Here is a 21,966-nt window from a genome sequence, read left to right as displayed (position 1 = left end):
TTAAGTCCTCTTCTCGACATTAGCCAGCTTCAGAGAGCAGACAAGTAGCACTTTACACCAGGCCAGCAGCCTAAAGGCCAGCAAGAAAAGGTAAGGACTGACGTGGGGTAGTTCAGATTTGACAGCACCAAAGGATGCAGGTAGTAATTGTCTCCTGTGACAGAAAGAGAAACTCTGAGGAGGATGAGAAGAAAAAGAGCAAAAGCATGAAAGGGAAACGTATTCTAAACACAGGCTAGCACTTGTTATTACCTGACATAGAACAGTAAATAGGCTTGCTGCCTGAGAACTGTGTCGATGTCATCAAGAACCACAGAGGAATCATCCATCTCGTACCACCGTCCATCGCTGGCCTGTCAAGAAAGGCGTCGATATCTGGAGATGAACTGCGTGGTTTCTCCACACAAGCACAGGCAGAAAACTACCGAACCAAGGGTATGCAGAACCAAATCCAGCCCAGCCCCTCAGGAGACCTTCTCCCCCAAAACCTTGCCTGCCAGTAACACTGACATGGAAGTTTGTCGTCCCCAGGCTACAGTTTTCCCTTGTTAGGAAGGAAGTTGCTCTTTACCTTTGTGTAGCAGAAATAGTGCCCCACATGACAGCTGCCACCGCTGTGCACCAGCACAGCATATAAGGAGTAGAGGAGCGGTTCTCCAGCCGTCTGAGACACATACGGGCGAAGATCCAAGCACTCGGGATACTTCACAACCTACAGAGACACCAAGAGGAGTAAGAAATGATCCCCGGATTTTCTCTAAAGCAACATGTATGGCTTGGGCAGCAGGAAACTGTTCTCGGCCAAAGCAGCTCCATCGCAGCAGAGTACATGCTTGTCTTCCCACAGGAACTCTCCTCTCTCCAGAAGGGAACACACAAAACTCAACAGGGAACACTTGTGAAAGAGCGCACTGCTTTCCAGGAAGAGAAAGTTGCACTCCAATCGCGTACACACCTTTCTGATCTTCCTGCCAGTGAAGTCTCCAAACCTTTTCAGACACAGCGTGAGAACCTTGGGCACACGATGGAACGTAAACCTCTTGGAGGCGGCAACCATCTTGTCACACCTTGAAACCAAGCACAGAGACACATGCTGGAAGGCGCCCTTGAAAGGCACCCTTTTTTCCGCCCCCCCGAAAGCCAGACAGCCTTTCACGTCTCACGCATCCTTACGCTATTTGAAGACTATTCAGTGCCATAATACCATATTTTAAAAAAGGGCTGTCTTATTATTGTGTATGCAACCTACGGGAAAAGCTAGCTTATGCTCCACCACATGCAAAACCTCAAGGCAGGATCTACTGTTAACATGTCCTTAGTAATCGTCTTACTGTCTGCATTTAAAGCAGTTGTTGCCATCCAGCTGCTCAGGTTTCACAAAGTCCTCCAGAGCTGCGGTGACAGACGCGGCTGCCTGGAGGAGGGAGAGAGGAGAGCACTGAGCTGCGGGAAACGCCCTTGCCCAAACACTTACGCAAAATCTCCGGTAGCTGACGCTGAGGAGACCCACCATGAACCCGCAAGCAGCGTCCAGAGGGAGGCAGAAAGAGGGCAGTACTATGCCGAGCACTTCCCTCCATTCCCAGGGATTCCCGGGGCCATCCAGAGCTACCTCCCTGTGGCACCACTCAGTCCAGCTACCCACGGGGAGCAGGGTCATCAAGAGTGAAAACAATACAACCCGTCAGCCGAGGAGCCAGACTGGGGTTGAGGGAGGGCAAAGGGAAGAAGGAGGAGAGTACGTCAAGGGTGCAGAGAGGATAATTTGCACTTGTGCAGCTTCAAGGCAGCACCTGCAGGGAGACCGCTGCCATGGCCTCCCCAGCAGGAGACCGCCCATTCCCCTGCAACCCACCACCAAGGTCTCTTGTGTTGGCTTTTAAGCCAACTGTGTTTGTCTGGAAAGCTACAGGGACCTTGGGGCGTCCTGAAGCACAGTTACAAACCCTCTTACTTTTATATCCAAAGGAACATCCAGGAAGGCCTCGTAGGAATCGGAAATCGCGCTGCAGCTCAAGCAGGTGACTGGAACGCAAATGGAAACGCTCAGCGACAGGGGAAGGGGACTGTGCCGCTTTACGCTCGTCACAGCTGCTCCGCCACGCACACCAACAGCTGTTTATGACAGGCAGACAGAAGGGCACAGACAATCCCAAGGAGAGCAAGAGTTGTGGAAAAGTACCTCTGGATCTCAGGAAGCCCCCAAATATTTGATGGATGATGGTAGTTGCTTCGGAAGAGATGTCCAGGCTGGAGAGAAATGGTAAGGCAGAGAGTTACGCCCTCCAAGACGTTTGTCTTTGTCTGAAAACCCTGGCCGTGGGCTTTCCTTGGTGGGACTCCGTCGGGGAGTCCAAAGGGCTCGGGAACATTGCAAAGGTCATTTGCTTGTGCTTACTCGCTGCTGCCGTGCAGACAAGCTCTCTGCATGGCATCGACAGTACAACGTAAGAAGTCGTGGGCGTCTTCCTGCATGCCATGCTCAAAATGTTCTCCTATGCCTAAGAGAGAAGAAGTTAGTAGTTCTCTCCTACCAGAAGGGACAAACACACATAAAAGCACCTGCAATGACTTACGTCTGAGGACATTGACCACAGCCCAGGGCTGGATGGCACTGGCTGAGGAACACAGGACCTGCTTCACGTGTGCCTCCATTATGCACATCATGCAGAAACCTTGCTGACGACCTGAAGAGGGAGGGACGGAGGGAGGGTAGGGGGGAAACAAGCTTCTCAGGTGTGCAAGGTATCCATAGCAACAGGAAACCTAACAAAGATCTTGAAGTTCGAAAAACAGTCTCCACTGCTCTTCTCGCAAGCTGTCGACGTCCCAACAAGCCCGGGATGCCTTAACGCACAGAAAACCTTCTTCAGAGGGATGCCCAACTGACAGAAGTTTTCTGTGCAACACGCAAAGGGAGTTTTTAACTTGCAGAAATAGGGAACGAGACCCGTGGTGAGAAAGAGGCGCCCTTCTGAAGATGAAACCACCCAGATGTGAGAAGCGGTTTCTAGGCTTGAGTGTTCAAAGAACACACCCACTCAGGGGATTTACACAGAAGGGCTGCTTTTCTCCCAAATCAAATCCCAGAGTCTGGGAATCCTTGGGAAGTGTCCAAGAGATTTGCAAGGACATGGTCCCAAAAGTACTCACACGACTGACTGTGCTCACGAGAGAGCAGGTAGTTGGCCAGAGGGGGGGTGTACGTCAGGCACTGCAGCACGGAGTTGAGGAAGCACGTATTGCCCAGGTTGTCAAGTCCCGCTCCAGCTCTCTGTCTTTGCTGCCAGTCCATGCAAATCTTCGCCGCGGGAAAGAGGATCCTTTGTGGCAGGGCCATTCCCTCGGCAGTGACTGCAGGGCAATGACATTTGAGAAGTGATGAGACCATAGTGGTGCACAAAAGCCGATTTTAAAAGTTGAGTTCTGTACAGGAGCACCCAGGACAACCAGCTCTAACCTCCAACACAGAAACATTGGGGGAAGCCTCAGACTGCACTGCCACCCCCTGCTTACCCATCCCAGCACATGCTAAAGAAACAACAACTAGCAAATAGGAACTCTACCCATAGGGCATATCTGGACAGCCTATCAAGGTGTAATAGCTCATCCTACCGCTCCCAAGGGAGAGACCAGCCTATACTTTGATCCCGTGTCTAGCTACCACATGATCTGTCCTAAAGCTCAAAGCATAATTACCTTTGCAAGAGGACGGCAGGTGAGGAGAAGTGGGCAGTAAACGATCAATGGTTGGAAAAAAAGTAGCCAAGCAAGTGGCAAAGGAAGGAGCCGAGTTATCCCGAAGGCCAGCTCAGCCCAACTGGCTTTCCCTGGCACGCTCTTCAGGATGCCAAGCCCTGGCCAGGTGAGCTCACAAGCAGCGGGCGGGTGCCGCATCACTGCCCCTTTGTGACAGGGGCCACACCCGGACGCACGGGGACGCACTGCGGCCCCGCAGCCGCCACAGCCCAGGCACCTCCTGCAGCCACCAGCCGGCAGCTGTTGGGCTGCCCCAGGCACTGCTGGCCAAGGGCTGCTCGTCTGCCCGCGGAGCTCCCACCTCTGCCTGGAGCCGCACCGGCCCCAGCAATAAAAACGTACCCAGGGCTGCCAGCGAGCCCCTTCACAGCTTTGGCTGGCACATTCGGGGGGCTGAGGGCTTCTTTTCCACTCTTGACAGACACAGGACTGCGTCTGTGAGACTCGTGCAGCAAAGCACCTGCTGTCTTACAGGTTCCTTTCCAATGAATTTTATCTACCCCCCAAGACACAGCCACAGGCTGACTCTCAACTAGCGCGACCAAAAAAACACCTTGAGCAACTGCGCTGGGTGCCCCTTGGGTGGCTGCCAGGCGCCCACCCAGCTGCTCTCCCACCCTGCACCTCCAAAACGCGTTTCTGGCTGGCTTTTTAGCATCTGGTTTAACCCCTCGACCCCCCAGGAGGGCAGCGAGTAGTGCTTCTGCCCCAACGAGGCAGCTGGTTGCTATTCCTGCCCGCCTTGAGCTCGCCAGTTGGGCCCCTGCACCGCCTGGGTCCTCTAGTTTTCCCTACTCTTGCTCAGGGCACTGAGTTCCTCCTGCTCAGCTCGGGGCAGTTACTTTTCCTCCTGCGCCACTCAGGGAGGCTTTCTTCTTTACACCCTTCACTTGGGGCATCCACTTTGGCCTCAGCGTTGCTTGGGTGGCTTCTTTTCATCATGTCCCTCTCAGGACAGCTGGTGTTTCCCCGCTCTTGCCTGGGGAGGCTCATTTTGCCCTTTCCCTATACCAGAGAAATTTAGGAAATTTAGGGAGATTTACTCTTGCCCTGCTAGAGGTGGCTCCGTGGCTCTACCAAAATCGGGGTGGCTCGCTTTGCTCCTGCCCCACTTGGGCACTGAGTTTTCTCCCTGGCCTGCTCAAGGGATCTCGTTCTGCCCCTGCCCCCACCCCACGCAGACCTACCATGATTGCCCCGGCCACTGCAGGACTCCTGTGACCCCAGGAAACCACCAGCCAAGAGTAAGTACAAACCGCGGAACAGCCCTTCGTCTCCCAGAGCTCCTCCTTTACAAAGGCACAAATCTGCTGTTTCTGCCGCGAGGGAAATCCCGGCTCTGCAGGAGGGGTCGTGTTGGCGGCCTCTCTCCTCTCCTCTCCTCTCCTCTCCTCTCCTCTCCTCTCCTCTCCTCTCCTCTCCTCTCCTCTCCTCTCCTCTCCTCTCCTCTCCTCTCCTCTCCTCTCCTCTCCTCTCCTCTCCTCTCCTCTCCTCTCCTCTCCTCTCCTCTCCCTAAGGAGAGGCTAAAGGCTCTGCAAAGTTGCAGCTTGGAATTGCTCTCTGCTCCCCCAGTCTGTGCCTGTTGCTTTAATGGGAGGGGGGTTTCGTCCATTGGTGGGTTTTTTTCTTCCTCTGTTGCAGAAATAGCACCCACGATGGCCAAGGCTATCAAAGATTTCAAAACCAGGTTCTCTCGGTAATGAGTTTGCCGTGCAGGCCTGGGACGTTCCCTCTCTGTGGCACTGGAGGAGGAGAAGGTCCCCAAACAGCCCTTTTCTTTGGACTCTGGGGAGGCTGCAGCTTTGTCATCTGTCAAAAGAAGCGGGTACAGAATCTCCCGACACAAAAACCTGGGAAGTCTTGGCACCGGTGGAGAGTGGAAGATCCAGAGACCATTTACGGTTTAACCTCTCAATAAAGTATAAAATGGTTTTCATGAGTATTTTGCCCCTTGTCGGTTTTGCCCTCATCAAGGTACATTCCCCCCTAACAGCAATGCTGTGGGCAATACCCACACCCGAGTATGCGGCTGTAGGGTTCATTAAGGGGCAGCCGAGCAGCGCCCAAGATTGGTCTTGGGCCTCAGCCCGCCCTTTGCTCAAGGCTCCACTGGGGCCTGAACACCAGGCCAGACTCCCCTTCCCTCCTCTCTGGTTGAAAGACGTGGTTGGAATGAGAGAAACGGAGAAAAAGAAAGCAAGCCACAGAAAGCAGCAGCCTACAGGGCTTCTCTGGAGCCCTCCCAGGAGCGCTTTCCCCAGCAAGGTTTGCCCCGGTCGGTGCGCACAGACAGCTCCGCCGGCTCGGGCTTTGGCAGCCATGGAACCAGCAGCAGAGCTGCTCCAGAGCTGCCACCAACAACAGCCTCCACTACCGGCACCTTCTCCCAGACAGCCAAGGCCTAGGGCAGCCAACATGGCTTGCGGCAGGACAGTCCCTCCCCTTTACCACCTGGACGCACCCCTGAGCGCTAACAGAGAGCCCGGCTCCCCCGGCACATGGCCTGGCTCTGCCCAGCCCCGTCCTCCGCTGGCACCACCTCTGGGTGAGCTCCCTTTCAAGGCAGACGTGACCCACAGGCCCAAACGCTCACCACAGAATCACACAACGGTGGGGGTTGGAAGGGCCCTCTGGAGATCATCTCATCCAACATCCAACCCCCTGCCAGAGCAGGGTCACCCAGAGCAGGTGGCACAGGAACGCATCCAGGCGGCTTTGGAATGTCTCCAGAGACGCAGCCTCCACCACCTCTCTGGGCAGCCTGTGACAGGGCTCTGCCACCCTCACAGCAAAGAAGTTCCTCCTCATGTTTAGGTGGAAGTGCCTATGCTCCAGTTTGTGCCCGTTACCCCTTGTCCCGTCGCTGGGCGCCACTGAAAAGAGCCTGGCCCCATCCTCCTGACACCCCCTCTTTCAGTATTTATAAGTGTTGATAAGGTCCCCCCTCAGTCGTCTTTTTTCCAGACTGAAAAGACCCAAATCCCTCAGCCTTTCTGCATAAGAGAGCTGTTCCAGTCCCCTCATCATTTCCAGTCTTTGGGTTTCTTGCCGTCTCCTTTTGAAACATTGATCAGTGATGTGAAAGAATCATATTTGCCCCGTGTCGTGTACAACTCCATAGTGCCTTGCTGAAAGGTGTCAAGCAGTAATACTTTCTGGGGTTGAAAATAGGGCTGCTGTCACAGACATGTACGAGTGTGGGGATTCCTGCTCCGCACCTCGTTGCTGTTCCTGATTGATTCTAAAAAATCAAAGTTTTGGTGCAAGATGAGAATCTGGCCCAGGTTCTCCGGCGCCAGGATGGCTCGACGATGCTCCAGGACGCTCTGGCCGGTGGCAAAGGCCTGCTCGGGCGAGACGGCGGTGGCCGGGATGGGCAGGTACTGCCAGCTCAGCCGCCCCCGCCGTTCCCCCTCCGCCCACCTCTTCTCTCCATCCCCTGGCCCACACGTCGGAGGAGCAGGTGAGGGGGGCATGGGGAGTTACACGGAGTTCCCCCCAAAAGAGGCGGGTCACGGCCCCAAAATCTCTGGAAGTTGGGCGGGGGCTGTGGTGGTTAAAAAACGTTAAAGATCCCTGTGACTCTGGGTGTGAGGCACTGAAATAGTGAACAAGCTCTTCTTTTTATAGCCATTGAAAAATAATATTCATTCCTGTATCTAGAAGGAGATCAAAATAAAAAGCGCTCTCTCTAAGGGTGCTCTGATTCTCTACGCTGTCAAGGAGCTTAGACTAGGAAAAGAGCTGGAGAAGCTGTACTTATAAAGAGCTATTCCAGCGTCAGAATATATGTCTAAACAGAGAGCCAGTCTAAGGGACTTGGGACGTGAAGGCCTTGGAGGCCAGGAAACACACTCTGTGCCCTTGTTGGGATGCACCCGAGAGTGCTGAGGGAGCTGGCGGAAGTCATTGCTGGGCCGCTCTCCATCATCTTTGAAAGGTCCTGGAGAACAGGCGAGGTGCCTGAGGACTGGAGGAAAGCCAACGTCACTCCAGTCTTCAAAAAAGGCAAGAAGGAGGAGCCGGGGAACTACAGGCCGGTCAGCCTCACCTCCATCCCTGGAAAGATGATGGACCAGCTTGTTCTGGGCGTCATCTCAAGGCATGTGGAGGAAAAGAAAGCTATTGGAAGTACTCAACGTGGATTCACCAAGGGGAAATCATGTCTGACTAATCTGATAGCCTTCTATGATGGCATGACTGGACGGATAGATGAGGGGAGTGCAGTGGATGTGGTCTACCTTGACTTCAGCAAGGCTTTCGACACGGTCTCCCACAGCATCCTCATAGGGAAGCTTGTGAAGAGTGGGCTCGATGAATGGACAGTGAGGTGGATAGATAACTGGTTGAAAGAGCGAGCTCAGAGGGTCGTGATTAGGAGCACAGAGTCTAGTTGGAGGTCAGTGACGAGTGGTGTTCCGCGGGCGTCAGTACTGGGTCCAGTCCTGTTCAATATATTCATCAACGACCTGCATGAGGGGACAGAGTGCACCCTCAGCAAGTTCGCCAATGACACAAAGCTGAGGGGGTAGCTGACACACCGGAAGGCTGTGCCGCCATCCAGCGAGCCCTGGACAGGCTGGAGATCTGGGCAGAGAGGAACCTTATGAAATTCAAGAAGGGCAAGTGTAGGGTGCTGCACCTGGGGAGGAATAACCCCATGCACCAGGACAGGTTGGGGGCTGACCTGCTGGAGAGCAGCTCAGCTGAAAGAGACCTGGGAGTCCTGGTGGACAACAGGAAGACCATGAGCCACCAATGTGCCCTTGTGGCCAAGAAGGCCAATGGCATCCTGGGGTGCATCAGGAAAAATGTGGCCAGCAGGTGGAGGGAAGTCATCCTCCCCCTATACTCTGCCCTGGTGAGGCCGCACCTGGAGTGCTGTGTCCAGTTCTGGGCTCCCCCGTTCAAGAGGGACAGGGAACTGCTGGAGAGGGTGCAGCAGAGAGCTACCAAGATGCCGATGGGACTGGAACAGCTCTCTTATGAAGAAAGGCTGAGGGATTTGGGTCTCTTCAGTCTGGAAAAAAGACGGCTGAGGGGCACCCTTATCAACGCTTCTAAATACTGAAAGGGGGGGTGTCAGGAGGATGGGGCCAGGCTCTTTTCAGTGGTGTCCAGTGACAGGACAAGAGGTAATGGGCACAAACTGGAGCTTAGGAAGTTCCCCCTAACCACGAGGAGGAACTACTTTCCTTCCAGGGTGGCAGAGCACTGGAACAGGCTGCCCAGAGAGGTGGTGGAGGCTGCGTCTCTGGAGACATTCCAAAGCCGCCTGGACAGGCTCCTGTGTAACCTGCTCTGGGTGACCCTGCTCTGGCACGGGGGTCGGACTAGATGATCTCCAGAGGTCCCTTCCAACCCTATGATTCTATGATTCTATGGTATATAAAAATCAAGGGCAGAAGAGACCTAACAGTCTAAAACTTGCTATCTATTCTACAAGAAAAAAGTATGCTTGAAAGAGTCAAGGGCAAGAAGTATCTCAAGGCATGAATGGAGGCAGACAAGTCAAACAATGGCTACTTTGACTGCTGCCTCACACTGACTTAGAGATCTTAAATCAATTATCGCACTAGTGTCCACAACCTTCTGCCTGCAAAAAACTACACGCAGCTGAGGTCAGGCTCTGAGGTTTATACTGCTTCACATTTAACACGCAATTTGAAAATCCCATTTTTAAATTCACCTACAATTCTGAAAATCTGCTAGTTTTAATACCTTGTGTCATATGTACGCTACAAACAAGTCACTGAAAAAAGGTCCTCCTTTTATTTATGGCCTGCTTTAATCCACCCTTTTGGGTCTGACAGCATTGCAAAAGCATCTCTCTGAGCAGTAGCGAGAGAAGTATCTTCACCCAGATAAAGCACAGACGCTCCTCAGAACAGAAGTCATCAGAAGGCAAGCCTACACGCGCAACGACAAAGAAAAATCTTCATTAGGCTTACAGGCCTTGCTAAACAGCTAGCATGCTACTGGGGGAAGGACTTGCAGGGTAAGAGATAAAAACGGCTAGTAACATGCCAGACTGTCTCTACCAGCAAGCAACGTAACTCTCAAGAGCACCTCTTCTCCCTAGTGCTTAAAAACATGCTTTCTCAGTATGTGATTTTTTAACTGTTCTGATCAACACCACTTGTACGCTTTGCAACAAAGAAATCATCCCTGTGGCTGGCACTGAAAGCAGCGCCTCAAAACATCCTGACTGACAGACTGGACTACGATTTCTGGATTTTCAGTCTCCACCAAGATAAGTATCAATGATCTCATCTCCAACGGGTGTATCACCATTTCTTGATTGAGCTAGTTCAGTAGGCCAAAAAGGTCACGGAACAAGTGGCACAGTGAAGGGCAAGGTTTAAAAGGCGCTCAAACGTTTTCTCTAAAACGCTACGTTTGCACAGTGTGGAAGACATTCCAGTCGACAGATGGACAGACGTCGGCTGTGAGGCCAAATGACTTCCTTTGGAGTTAGCATGAGTTTGTTTTGAAGACATCGCATCGTGGCATTACTAAAACTGTCAAGTGCATGCTGTAACACTGAACTCAAGCAAGTTCTGAGCTCTAGAGACAGTCTTAGAAGAGCACTCTTCTTCCTTAAAACTATTCACCTAAGAACAGTTCAGAGTCCCATTTTTGGTTTTGTACTTGTTTGCCTTTTGCCTGATAAGCAGAATAGCACATTCTCCAAGGGTTTTTGAGACAGAATATTACAGGGCAGGAAGGAGTACTCAAGAAACCTGTGCTCTGGAGTTTACCGTTCTACCAGGATATTGTGAGAACATCTATGATAAGAAATTCAGATCAAATTACAAGGAGGCAAGTTTAAATGCACTGTTCTTGAGTACGGGCTTTTTGAAGGGAATTCTGCCCCCACAGAACACGCCTCTAGAGTAAGCGTGGAAGAGAACATCCCTCCACCCCCTTTGTAAAATAGGTCCCAACCACCCCTTTTGCCTTCCCGGCATCTTTAAAAGCATCATCGCATATTTTTCCACTGATCTTTAAAATCCTGTTTACTTTGACCTCATATCAGCTTTGCTTCTATTACTAGACTTCCATTATGAAAAGTAACAGTTACTGAACTGTAAAAGCTTGGAGTACTCGGAAAAATCTGAACAAGTAGGCCGTCTTCACTCAAGCTTCACTTTGCTCTTTCCAAGATCGTTTCAACATTTTGTCAGGACTGCTGCACAGACAAAGGTATAAAATGCAATACTGTATGTCCACATATAGGAATTCCAAAAATCCCACTTCGCAGAGGTCACAGAGGGTGATGTGGAGGCCGTCGAAGGTGACTGTATCGTAGTTCAGCTTGGAGAAGAACTTGAAATGGACACAAGACACGGTCGGGGCCAGGCGGTGCCTGCTACGCAATGGCGTCTAGCACAGTAGATGGCGTCACGGCCTCCACACCGCATCAGGGCCCACGGCGGCATGGGGAAGGGCCCACTGAGGGGCCGGGGACAGCAGCGCAGGCTGAGGGCGAGCGGGCCGGCAGTGCTCAGAGGCTCTGGCTCTCTGCCACAGCCAGGCCCCACAGCCTCAGGCAGGCTCGGCTGGCGGAGGCCTCAGGAATGCCCCGGCTCCCAGCCCCACAAGGTCTCCAGCCTGCAGCTGTCAGTGACGGAGCTGGGCCGTGGCGGTGGTGCCAGCCCGGCTCCTCCTGGCAGCCCGGGCGGTGGGTGGGCGAGGGGCAGCGGCCCCCGTGGCCCCAGCTCGGCCTCCCCTCCCTCTCCGTCAGCGGACAAAACCAGTATCTTATGAAACACAACAAATTTATTCCATGAACTGGGTGCGGAGAGCTCGGGGCTGGCACCAGCTGGGGCTTTGCTGGGAAAAGCCAGGCGAGAGTGACCCTGACATGCCACACGCGTACCTCGAGCCGGGATCTGGCAACCCGTCCCTCTGCCCAGCGCCGCCACGGGATGCAGAAAGCAGCGCTGCTGGCCCTGGTGTGGTCCTGAGCCGTGTCTCAGCAGACCAGTCTTTAACCAGCAGGCCTAAAAAGAGGAAAAATTGCCCACGTTTCAGCTATGCTCAAGTGTTTGCAGGCAGTAAGGTTTTTGGAGCTGCCTGCTGGTGCCGCTCCTGCGGAACGCTCAGGAACCAGGGCGGCTGGCTGCCTGTACCTGCAGGCGGTGGAGTGTGCGCAGTAACAGACTCCCACCATGGTATCAGCCTTGTTGGCCCTCCCCCTGATTCTTACCCATACACCCTCAACCCTATGGCACCATCATGAAGCTCTTGACATTCCTAACACTCCCTAACATACAGAGCCACCCCACCTCCTCTCCTTCCTTGCCTCTCCCTTCTGAAGAGTTCGTAGCCACCTAACGCAGCACTCCAGTCGTGCAAGTCATCCCACCACGTTTCCGCCATGGCGACTACGTCACAGTTTTCCTGCTGCACAATGGCTTCCAGCTTCTCCTCTCTGTTGCCCATGCTGCGTGCATTAGTGTAGAAGCACTCCAGCTGGGCCAGAATAATAGGGAAGAGGTAGAAAAGGAGGAGAATGAAAAGGAGAAATGGAGGGAAAGGAAGCAGAAGGCGGTAATATTGGCAGCTGCTTTTGCACGGGCTCAAGCCTCCTCCCCAGGTTGAGGTTTTCCAAGAGAACGAGGGAGAGGCCGAGGAACAGGAGGGGACTTGGGAACTAGAATCCCACTAGGGAGGGATCAGCGTGCCCTTTGTAAAGAGAAAGGGCACTGGAAAAATGAGTGTCCAAAGGGAAAATCTAATCGGACTCCCGGCCCAGCCATGGCCCCGATACCAGAAGAACTAAGCGGGGCTGTCAACGGGGACTCGGATTGGCGGGGACAGGGGCTTGAGAGAGCGGAATCCCCGTCCGAACCCCTGGTTGAGGTTAAGCAAACTAGTGGCACAAATAACCTTTGCTAAAAACAAAATTAGAGTTCATATTCCACAAAGGAACGTCTGGGAAGCGCAAATACATGTATTGCAGGTGTTACTGAAGACAACGGGAAACGGAGGAAAAGAAGTACCAATCAACTCTCTTTCTGAGATAGAGGATGCTGTAACCCCTTTTGGATGGGACACCAAGAAGCCTGTAAGGGCTAAAGCGGCCGAGCTGGTAAAAATACAATTGAAGCCCGGAGCTAAACCGGTACGACGAAACCAGTATCTTATGAAATACAACAAATTTATTCCACGAACTGGCTGCGGAGAGCACAGCCCCGCTGCAGGGATCAGCTTTGCGCTCTCTTCCTCAGCAGGGTTGGCTCCCAAGCAGCAGCGGCTGTGGGAGCCCGCTTGGAGCTGGCGGTGGAGGGCCCTGGAGCTGCATCATCGGTCACCACCTGGAGGACTTATCTTCTTCCTCTTCGCTGAGGGCTGGCAATCCGTGTTCTCCACCAACCGTCTGCGGAGATCGTGGCCCTGCCGCAGGGACCTGCTTTGCTCTCTTGGCCTCGGCAGGGTTTTCTCCCGAGTAGCGCTGGATGCGGGAGGCATCTGGGAGCGGGTGTTGGAGGGCCCCGCAGCTGCAGCATCCCTGGGAGGGCGGTCACAACTTGGAAGACTACTTCTCCTCCTCCTCCCTCTTGAGGGGTCGTAGTCCGTGGTGACCACGCACCACCTGCACACATCAGTGCCCCCCTGTGGAGATCTGCTCCGGGCCCTCTCCCTGCCACCGCTCCTCTGGCAGCGGGAAGAGGGGATGAATCTCTGCTTCTCTTTCTTCTCTTCCTGCACCTTCTGCGGCACAGGGTCACGTGGCTGACAGGGCACCTGGCAGTCACGTTGCCTTCTGCCTGGCCAGCCTGCAGATGCCACCTGTGCACCGGCCCACCTTCGCTGGCTGGTGCTGGCTTTTGTGGAGCAGCTGCTGTCCTCTGGAGAGCCCTCCGTGCCCAGCGCCATGTCCTGCAAAGAGAGCTGTGAAAAGGTCCTGCCCTTTCCTCCTGCTCTGAAAGGAGCAGAACAGTGAGGAAACCCCAGAAGCTCTGTGAGGGGACAGCTAAGGACGTCCCAAAGGTTCTCCTAGAGAGCTGCAAGGGCAGGAGGGCCAAAGGTGGACAAATGGGATGGACCTAGGTGGGCTGCTTGGGGAGAGCACAGCGTCGTGGCTGTGAGGGAAGCTGCAATGTGGGAGGGAAAACAGAGCAATGCCAAGATCCTGGAAAGAAATCCACTGCCCGTCTGCTTCCCTGACCCACCTCCCCAGAGCTACCTTAGTCCTGCAATGCAGACCTTGTGGTCCCACGGAACCCACCTGCTTGCTGCCAGCTGCCCCCTGACTGATGAAGGAATGGGCATGGTATGGTGCTGGTGAGGAAGGAGCACTTTCTTCAGTTTTCAAAGAAGCAGCCCTTTCTTCAGTTTTCAAAGAGGAGCTCCTGGAGGAAAAAAAAAAAAAAAAAAGGGATGTTCGCTTAGGGCTGTTCTTGCTGCCTTCTGTGGAGGTCAGTTGTTTTCATGGAGCTGTTTCTATGACAGACAGAAGACATAACCAAGACTAAAAATGGGAAATTTGATTGGGGTCTTCCCACCAGGTCAGCCCCCGTGGGAGCAAGACCTCGTCTTTGTAGCCCCTACAGTCTCCATTGCATAGCATTAGAGAATCATCACATGGTTTGGGTTAGAAGGCATCTTCAACACCATCTCGTTCTATCTCCCCTGCCATGGGCAGGGACACCTGCCACTAGATCAGGTTGCTCAAAGCCCCATCCAACCTGGCCTTGAACACCCCCAGGGACAGGGCATCATCTTCCAGTGTCTCACCACCCCCACGGTAAAGAATTTCTTCCTCGTATCTAACCTAAATCTTCCCTCTTTCAGGTTAAAACCGTTACCCCTTGCCCTATCACTACACTCCACGATAGAGTCCCTCCCCATCGTTCCTGTAGGCCCCCTTTAAGTCCTCTTCTCGACATTAGCCAGCTTCAGAGAGCAGACAAGTAGCACTTTACACCAGGCCAGCAGCCTAAAGGCCAGCAAGAAAAGGTAAGGACTGACGTGGGGTAGTTCAGATTTGACAGCACCAAAGGATGCAGGTAGTAATTGTCTCCTGTGACAGAAAGAGAAACTCTGAGGAGGATGAGAAGAAAAAGAGCAAAAGCATGAAAGGGAAACGTATTCTAAACACAGGCTAGCACTTGTTATTACCTGACATAGAACAGTAAATAGGCTTGCTGCCTGAGAACTGTGTCGGTGTCATCAAGAACCACAGAGGAATCATCCATCTGGTACCACCGTCCATCGCTGGCCTGTCAAGAAAGGCGTCGATATCTGGAGATGAACTGCGTGGTTTCTCCACACAAGCACAGGCAGAAAACTACCGAACCAAGGGTATGCAGAACCAAATCCAGCCCAGCCCCTCAGGAGACCTTCTCCCCCAAAACCTTGCCTGCCAGTAACACTGACATGGAAGTTTGTCGTCCCCAGGCTACAGTTTTCCCTTGTTAGGAAGGAAGTTGCTCTTTACCTTTGTGTAGCAGAAATAGTGCCCCACATGACAGCTGCCACCGCTGTGCACCAGCACAGCATATAAGGAGTAGAGGAGCGGTTCTCCAGCCGTCTGAGACACATACGGGCGAAGATCCAAGCACTCGGGATACTTCACAACCTACAGAGACACCAAGAGGAGTAAGAAATGATCCCCGGATTTTCTCTAAAGCAACATGTATGGCTTGGGCGGCAGGAAACTGTTCTCGGCCAAAGCAGCTGCATCGCAGCAGAGTACATGCTTGTCTTCCCACAGGAACTCTCCTCTCTCCAGAAGGGAACACACAAAACTCAACAGGGAACACTTGTGAAAGAGCGCACTGCTTTCCAGGAAGAGAAAGTTGCACTCCAATCGCGTACACACCTTTCTGATCTTCCTGCCAGTGAAGTCTCCAAACCTTTTCAGACACAGCGTGAGAACCTTGGGCACACGATGGAACGTAAACCTCTTGGAGGCGGCAACCATCTTGTCACACCTTGAAACCAAGCACAGAGACACATGCTGGAAGGCGCCCTTGAAAGGCACCCTTTTTTCCGCCCCCCCGAAAGCCAGACAGCCTTTCACGTCTCACGCATCCTTACGCTATTTGAAGACTATTCAGTGCCATAATACCATATTTTAAAAAAGGGCTGTCTTATTATTGTGTATGCAACCTACGGGAAAAGCTAGCTTATGCTCCACCACATGCAAAACCTCAAGGCAGGATCTACTGTTAACATGTCCTTAGTAATCGTCTTACTGTCTGCATTTAAAGCAGTTGTTGCCATCCAGCTGCTCAGGTTTCACAAAGTCCTCCAGAGCTGCGGTGACAGACGCGGCTGCCTGGAGGAGGGAGAGAGGAGAGCACTGAGCTGCGGGAAACGCCCTTGCCCAAACACTTACGCAAAATCTCCGGTAGCTGACGCTGAGGAGACCCACCATGAACCCGCAAGCAGCGTCCAGAGGGAGGCAGAAAGAGGGCAGTACTATGCCGAGCACTTCCCTCCATTCCCAGGGATTCCCGGGGCCATCCAGAGCTACCTCCCTGTGGCACCACTCAGTCCAGCTACCCACGGGGAGCAGGGTCATCAAGAGTGAAAACAATACAACCCGTCAGCCGAGAAGCCAGACTGGGGTTGAGGGAGGGCAAAGGGAAGAAGGAGGAGAGTACGTCAAGGGTGCAGAGAGGATAATTTGCACTTGTGCAGCTTCAAGGCAGCACCTGCAGGGAGACCGCTGCCATGGCCTCCCCAGCAGGAGACCGCCCATTCCCCTGCAACCCACCACCAAGGTCTCTTGTGTTGGCTTTTAAGCCAACTGTGTTTGTCTGGAAAGCTACAGGGACCTTGGGGCGTCCTGAAGCACAGTTACAAACCCTCTTACTTTTATATCCAAAGGAACATCCAGGAAGGCCTCGTAGGAATCGGAAATCGCGCTGCAGCTCAAGCAGGTGACTGGAACGCAAATGGAAACGCTCAGCGACAGGGGAAGGGGACTGTGCCGCTTTACGCTCGTCACAGCTGCTCCGCCACGCACACCAACAGCTGTTTATGACAGGCAGACAGAAGGGCACAGACAATCCCAAGGAGAGCAAGAGTTGTGGAAAAGTACCTCTGGATCTCAGGAAGCCCCCAAATATTTGATGGATGATGGTAGTTGCTTCGGAAGAGATGTCCAGGCTGGAGAGAAATGGTAAGGCAGAGAGTTACGCCCTCCAAGACGTTTGTCTTTGTCTGAAAACCCTGGCCGTGGGCTTTCCTTGGTGGGACTCCGTCGGGGAGTCCAAAGGGCTCGGGAACATTGCAAAGGTCATTTGCTTGTGCTTACTCGCTGCTGCCGTGCAGACAAGCTCTCTGCATGGCATCGACAGTACAACGTAAGAAGTCGTGGGCGTCTTCCTGCATGCCATGCTCAAAATGTTCTCCTATGCCTAAGAGAGAAGAAGTTAGTAGTTCTCTCCTACCAGAAGGGACAAACACACATAAAAGCACCTGCAATGACTTACGTCTGAGGACATTGACCACAGCCCAGGGCTGGATGGCACTGGCTGAGGAACGCAGGACCCGCTTCACGTGTGCCTCCATTATGCACATCATGCAGAAACCTTGCTGACGACCTGAAGAGGGAGGGACGGAGGGAGGGTAGGGGGGAAACAAGCTTCTCAGGTGTGCAAGGTATCCATAGCAACAGGAAACCTAACAAAGATCTTGAAGTTCGAAAAACAGTCTCCACTGCTCTTCTCGCAAGCTGTCGACGTCCCAACAAGCCCGGGATGCCTTAACGCACAGAAAACCTTCTTCAGAGGGATGCCCAACTGACAGAAGTTTTCTGTGCAACACGCAAAGGGAGTTTTTAACTTGCAGAAATAGGGAACGAGACCCGTGGTGAGAAAGAGGCGCCCTTCTGAAGATGAAACCACCCAGATGTGAGAAGCGGTTTCTAGGCTTGAGTGTTCAAAGAACACACCCACTCAGGGGATTTACACAGAAGGGCTGCTTTTCTCCCAAATCAAATCCCAGAGTCTGGGAATCCTTGGGAAGTGTCCAAGAGATTTGCAAGGACATGGTCCCAAAAGTACTCACACGACTGACTGTGCTCACGAGAGAGCAGGTAGTTGGCCAGAGGGGGGGTGTACGTCAGGCACTGCAGCACGGAGTTGAGGAAGCACGTATTGCCCAGGTTGTCAAGTCCCGCTCCAGCTCTCTGTCTTTGCTGCCAGTCCATGCAAATCTTCGCCGCGGGAAAGAGGATCCTTTGTGGCAGGGCCATTCCCTCGGCAGTGACTGCAGGGCAATGACATTTGAGAAGTGATGAGACCATAGTGGTGCACAAAAGCCGATTTTAAAAGTTGAGTTCTGTACAGGAGCACCCAGGACAACCAGCTCTAACCTCCAACACAGAAACATTGGGGGAAGCCTCAGACTGCACTGCCACCCCCTGCTTACCCATCCCAGCACATGCTAAAGAAACAACAACTAGCAAATAGGAACTCTACCCATAGGGCATATCTGGACAGCCTATCAAGGTGTAATAGCTCATCCTACCGCTCCCAAGGGAGAGACCAGCCTATACTTTGATCCCGTGTCTAGCTACCACATGATCTGTCCTAAAGCTCAAAGCATAATTACCTTTGCAAGAGGACGGCAGGTGAGGAGAAGTGGGCAGTAAACGATCAATGGTTGGAAAAAAAGTAGCCAAGCAAGTGGCAAAGGAAGGAGCCGAGTTATCCCGAAGGCCAGCTCAGCCCAACTGGCTTTCCCTGGCACGCTCTTCAGGATGCCAAGCCCTGGCCAGGTGAGCTCACAAGCAGCGGGCGGGTGCCGCATCACTGCCCCTTTGTGACAGGGGCCACACCCGGACGCACGGGGACGCACTGCGGCCCCGCAGCCGCCACAGCCCAGGCACCTCCTGCAGCCACCAGCCGGCAGCTGTTGGGCTGCCCCAGGCACTGCTGGCCAAGGGCTGCTCGTCTGCCCGCGGAGCTCCCACCTCTGCCTGGAGCCGCACCGGCCCCAGCAATAAAAACGTACCCAGGGCTGCCAGCGAGCCCCTTCACAGCTTTGGCTGGCACATTCGGGGGGCTGAGGGCTTCTTTTCCACTCTTGACAGACACAGGACTGCGTCTGTGAGACTCGTGCAGCAAAGCACCTGCTGTCTTACAGGTTCCTTTCCAATGAATTTTATCTACCCCCCAAGACACAGCCACAGGCTGACTCTCAACTAGCGCGACCAAAAAAACACCTTGAGCAACTGCGCTGGGTGCCCCTTGGGTGGCTGCCAGGCGCCCACCCAGCTGCTCTCCCACCCTGCACCTCCAAAACGCGTTTCTGGCTGGCTTTTTAGCATCTGGTTTAACCCCTCGACCCCCCAGGAGGGCAGCGAGTAGTGCTTCTGCCCCAACGAGGCAGCTGGTTGCTATTCCTGCCCGCCTTGAGCTCGCCAGTTGGGCCCCTGCACCGCCTGGGTCCTCTAGTTTTCCCTACTCTTGCTCAGGGCACTGAGTTCCTCCTGCTCAGCTCGGGGCAGTTACTTTTCCTCCTGCGCCACTCAGGGAGGCTTTCTTCTTTACACCCTTCACTTGGGGCATCCACTTTGGCCTCAGCGTTGCTTGGGTGGCTTCTTTTCATCATGTCCCTCTCAGGACAGCTGGTGTTTCCCCGCTCTTGCCTGGGGAGGCTCATTTTGCCCTTTCCCTATACCAGAGAAATTTAGGAAATTTAGGGAGATTTACTCTTGCCCTGCTAGAGGTGGCTCCGTGGCTCTACCAAAATCGGGGTGGCTCGCTTTGCTCCTGCCCCACTTGGGCACTGAGTTTTCTCCCTGGCCTGCTCAAGGGATCTCGTTCTGCCCCTGCCCCCACCCCACGCAGACCTACCATGATTGCCCCGGCCACTGCAGGACTCCTGTGACCCCAGGAAACCACCAGCCAAGAGTAAGTACAAACCGCGGAACAGCCCTTCGTCTCCCAGAGCTCCTCCTTTACAAAGGCACAAATCTGCTGTTTCTGCCGCGAGGGAAATCCCGGCTCTGCAGGAGGGGTCGTGTTGGCGGCCTCTCTCCTCTCCTCTCCTCTCCTCTCCTCTCCTCTCCTCTCCTCTCCTCTCCTCTCCTCTCCTCTCCTCTCCTCTCCTCTCCTCTCCTCTCCTCTCCTCTCCTCTCCTCTCCTCTCCTCTCCTCTCCTCTCCTCTCCTCTCCTCTCCTCTCCTCTCCTCTCCTCTCCCTAAGGAGAGGCTAAAGGCTCTGCAAAGTTGCAGCTTGGAATTGCTCTCTGCTCCCCCAGTCTGTGCCTGTTGCTTTAATGGGAGGGGGGTTTCGTCCATTGGTGGGTTTTTTTCTTCCTCTGTTGCAGAAATAGCACCCACGATGGCCAAGGCTATCAAAGATTTCAAAACCAGGTTCTCTCGGTAATGAGTTTGCCGTGCAGGCCTGGGACGTTCCCTCTCTGTGGCACTGGAGGAGGAGAAGGTCCCCAAACAGCCCTTTTCTTTGGACTCTGGGGAGGCTGCAGCTTTGTCATCTGTCAAAAGAAGCGGGTACAGAATCTCCCGACACAAAAACCTGGGAAGTCTTGGCACCGGTGGAGAGTGGAAGATCCAGAGACCATTTACGGTTTAACCTCTCAATAAAGTATAAAATGGTTTTCATGAGTATTTTGCCCCTTGTCGGTTTTGCCCTCATCAAGGTACATTCCCCCCTAACAGCAATGCTGTGGGCAATACCCACACCCGAGTATGCGGCTGTAGGGTTCATTAAGGGGCAGCCGAGCAGCGCCCAAGATTGGTCTTGGGCCTCAGCCCGCCCTTTGCTCAAGGCTCCACTGGGGCCTGAACACCAGGCCAGACTCCCCTTCCCTCCTCTCTGGTTGAAAGACGTGGTTGGAATGAGAGAAACGGAGAAAAAGAAAGCAAGCCACAGAAAGCAGCAGCCTACAGGGCTTCTCTGGAGCCCTCCCAGGAGCGCTTTCCCCAGCAAGGTTTGCCCCGGTCGGTGCGCACAGACAGCTCCGCCGGCTCGGGCTTTGGCAGCCATGGAACCAGCAGCAGAGCTGCTCCAGAGCTGCCACCAACAACAGCCTCCACTACCGGCACCTTCTCCCAGACAGCCAAGGCCTAGGGCAGCCAACATGGCTTGCGGCAGGACAGTCCCTCCCCTTTACCACCCGGACGCACCCCTGAGCGCTAACAGAGAGCCCGGCTCCCCCGGCACATGGCCTGGCTCTGCCCAGCCCCGTCCTCCGCTGGCACCACCTCTGGGTGAGCTCCCTTTCAAGGCAGACGTGACCCACAGGCCCAAACGCTCACCACAGAATCACACAACGGTGGGGGTTGGAAGGGCCCTCTGGAGATCATCTCATCCAACATCCAACCCCCTGCCAGAGCAGGGTCACCCAGAGCAGGTGGCACAGGAACGCATCCAGGCGGCTTTGGAATGTCTCCAGAGACGCAGCCTCCACCACCTCTCTGGGCAGCCTGTGACAGGGCTCTGCCACCCTCACAGCAAAGAAGTTCCTCCTCATGTTTAGGTGGAAGTGCCTATGCTCCAGTTTGTGCCCGTTACCCCTTGTCCCGTCGCTGGGCGCCACTGAAAAGAGCCTGGCCCCATCCTCCTGACACCCCCTCTTTCAGTATTTAGAAGCGTTGATAAGGTCCCCCCTCAGTCGTCTTTTTTCCAGACTGAAAAGACCCAAATCCCTCAGCCTTTCTGCATAAGAGAGCTGTTCCAGTCCCCTCATCATTTCCAGTCTTTGGGTTTCTTGCCGTCTCCTTTTGAAACATTGATCAGTGATGTGAAAGAATCATATTTGCCCCGTGTCGTGTACAACTCCATAGTGCCTTGCTGAAAGGTGTCAAGCAGTAATACTTTCTGGGGTTGAAAATAGGGCTGCTGTCACAGACATGTACGAGTGTGGGGATTCCTGCTCCGCGCCTCGTTGCTGTTCCTGATTGATTCTAAAAAATCAAAGTTTTGGTGCAAGATGAGAATCTGGCCCAGGTTCTCCGGCGCCAGGATGGCTCGACGATGCTCCAGGACGCTCTGGCCGGTGGCAAAGGCCTGCTCGGGCGAGACGGCGGTGGCCGGGATGGGCAGGTACTGCCAGCTCAGCCGCCCCCGCCGTTCCCCCTCCGCCCACCTCTTCTCTCCATCCCCTGGCCCACACGTCGGAGGAGCAGGCGAGGGGGGCATGGGGGGTTACACGGAGTTCCCCCCAAAAGAGGCGGGTCACGGCCCCAAAATCTCTGGAAGTTGGGCGGGGGCTG

At 53.9% G+C, this 21,966-nt stretch overlaps 2 protein-coding genes across 2 annotated transcripts; both read right to left on the bottom strand.

Annotated features, from left to right (window-relative positions):
* On the bottom strand, positions 1-12,144 carry LOC134525405 (ubiquitin carboxyl-terminal hydrolase 42-like). The gene is made up of 15 exons (XM_063356245.1): positions 12,068-12,144; positions 10,982-11,128; positions 9,303-9,355; positions 6,978-7,198; positions 4,650-4,764; positions 3,154-3,354; positions 2,577-2,687; positions 2,399-2,501; positions 2,183-2,250; positions 1,955-2,025; positions 1,332-1,414; positions 956-1,067; positions 572-712; positions 253-353; positions 1-154 (listed from the first exon to the last, which is right to left on the bottom strand). Exons 1-15 carry the CDS (start codon positions 12,142-12,144, stop codon positions 1-3), a joined length of 1,758 nt encoding a protein of 585 aa, XP_063212315.1.
* Positions 12,145-14,637: 2,493 nt separating this feature from the next.
* Positions 14,638-21,892, bottom strand: LOC134525404 (ubiquitin carboxyl-terminal hydrolase 42-like). Its single transcript, XM_063356244.1, has 11 exons — positions 21,610-21,892; positions 17,791-17,991; positions 17,214-17,324; positions 17,036-17,138; positions 16,820-16,887; positions 16,592-16,662; positions 15,969-16,051; positions 15,593-15,704; positions 15,209-15,349; positions 14,890-14,990; positions 14,638-14,791 (listed from the first exon to the last, which is right to left on the bottom strand). Exons 1-11 carry the CDS (start codon positions 21,890-21,892, stop codon positions 14,638-14,640), a joined length of 1,428 nt encoding a protein of 475 aa, XP_063212314.1.
* Positions 21,893-21,966: the final 74 nt, after the last annotated feature.

This window comes from Chroicocephalus ridibundus, chromosome 19 (genome assembly GCF_963924245.1).
Source record: "Chroicocephalus ridibundus chromosome 19, bChrRid1.1, whole genome shotgun sequence".
Lineage (NCBI taxonomy): Eukaryota > Metazoa > Chordata > Aves > Charadriiformes > Laridae > Chroicocephalus > Chroicocephalus ridibundus.
The sequence above is the reverse complement of the archived record's forward strand: the minus strand, read 5'-3'. Positions and strand labels throughout refer to the sequence as shown.

What these genes read in the sequence shown, in the direction of transcription:
- LOC134525405 (XM_063356245.1), bottom strand. Translation starts at nt 12,144, where the DNA reads ATGGCGGAAACGTGGTGGGATGACTTGCACGACTGGAGTGCTGCGTTA. An exon ending in GGCCAAAGTGGATGCCCCAA is followed by an intron (nt 3,355 to 4,649) that starts GTGAAGGGTGTA and finishes ATTGCCCTGCAG; the next exon opens with TCACTGCCGAGGGAATGGCC. An exon ending in TATTTACTGTTCTATGTCAG is followed by an intron (nt 155 to 252) that starts GTAATAACAAGT and finishes TTTCTGTCACAG; the next exon opens with GAGACAATTACTACCTGCAT.
- LOC134525404 (XM_063356244.1), bottom strand. Translation starts at nt 21,892, where the DNA reads ATGCCCCCCTCGCCTGCTCCTCCGACGTGTGGGCCAGGGGATGGAGAG. An exon ending in ATGTTCCTTTGGATATAAAA is followed by an intron (nt 16,052 to 16,591) that starts GTAAGAGGGTTT and finishes TCCCTCCTCCAG; the next exon opens with GCAGCCGCGTCTGTCACCGC. An exon ending in ACTATTTCTGCTACACAAAG is followed by an intron (nt 14,991 to 15,208) that starts GTAAAGAGCAAC and finishes CTTTCTTGACAG; the next exon opens with GCCAGCGATGGACGGTGGTA.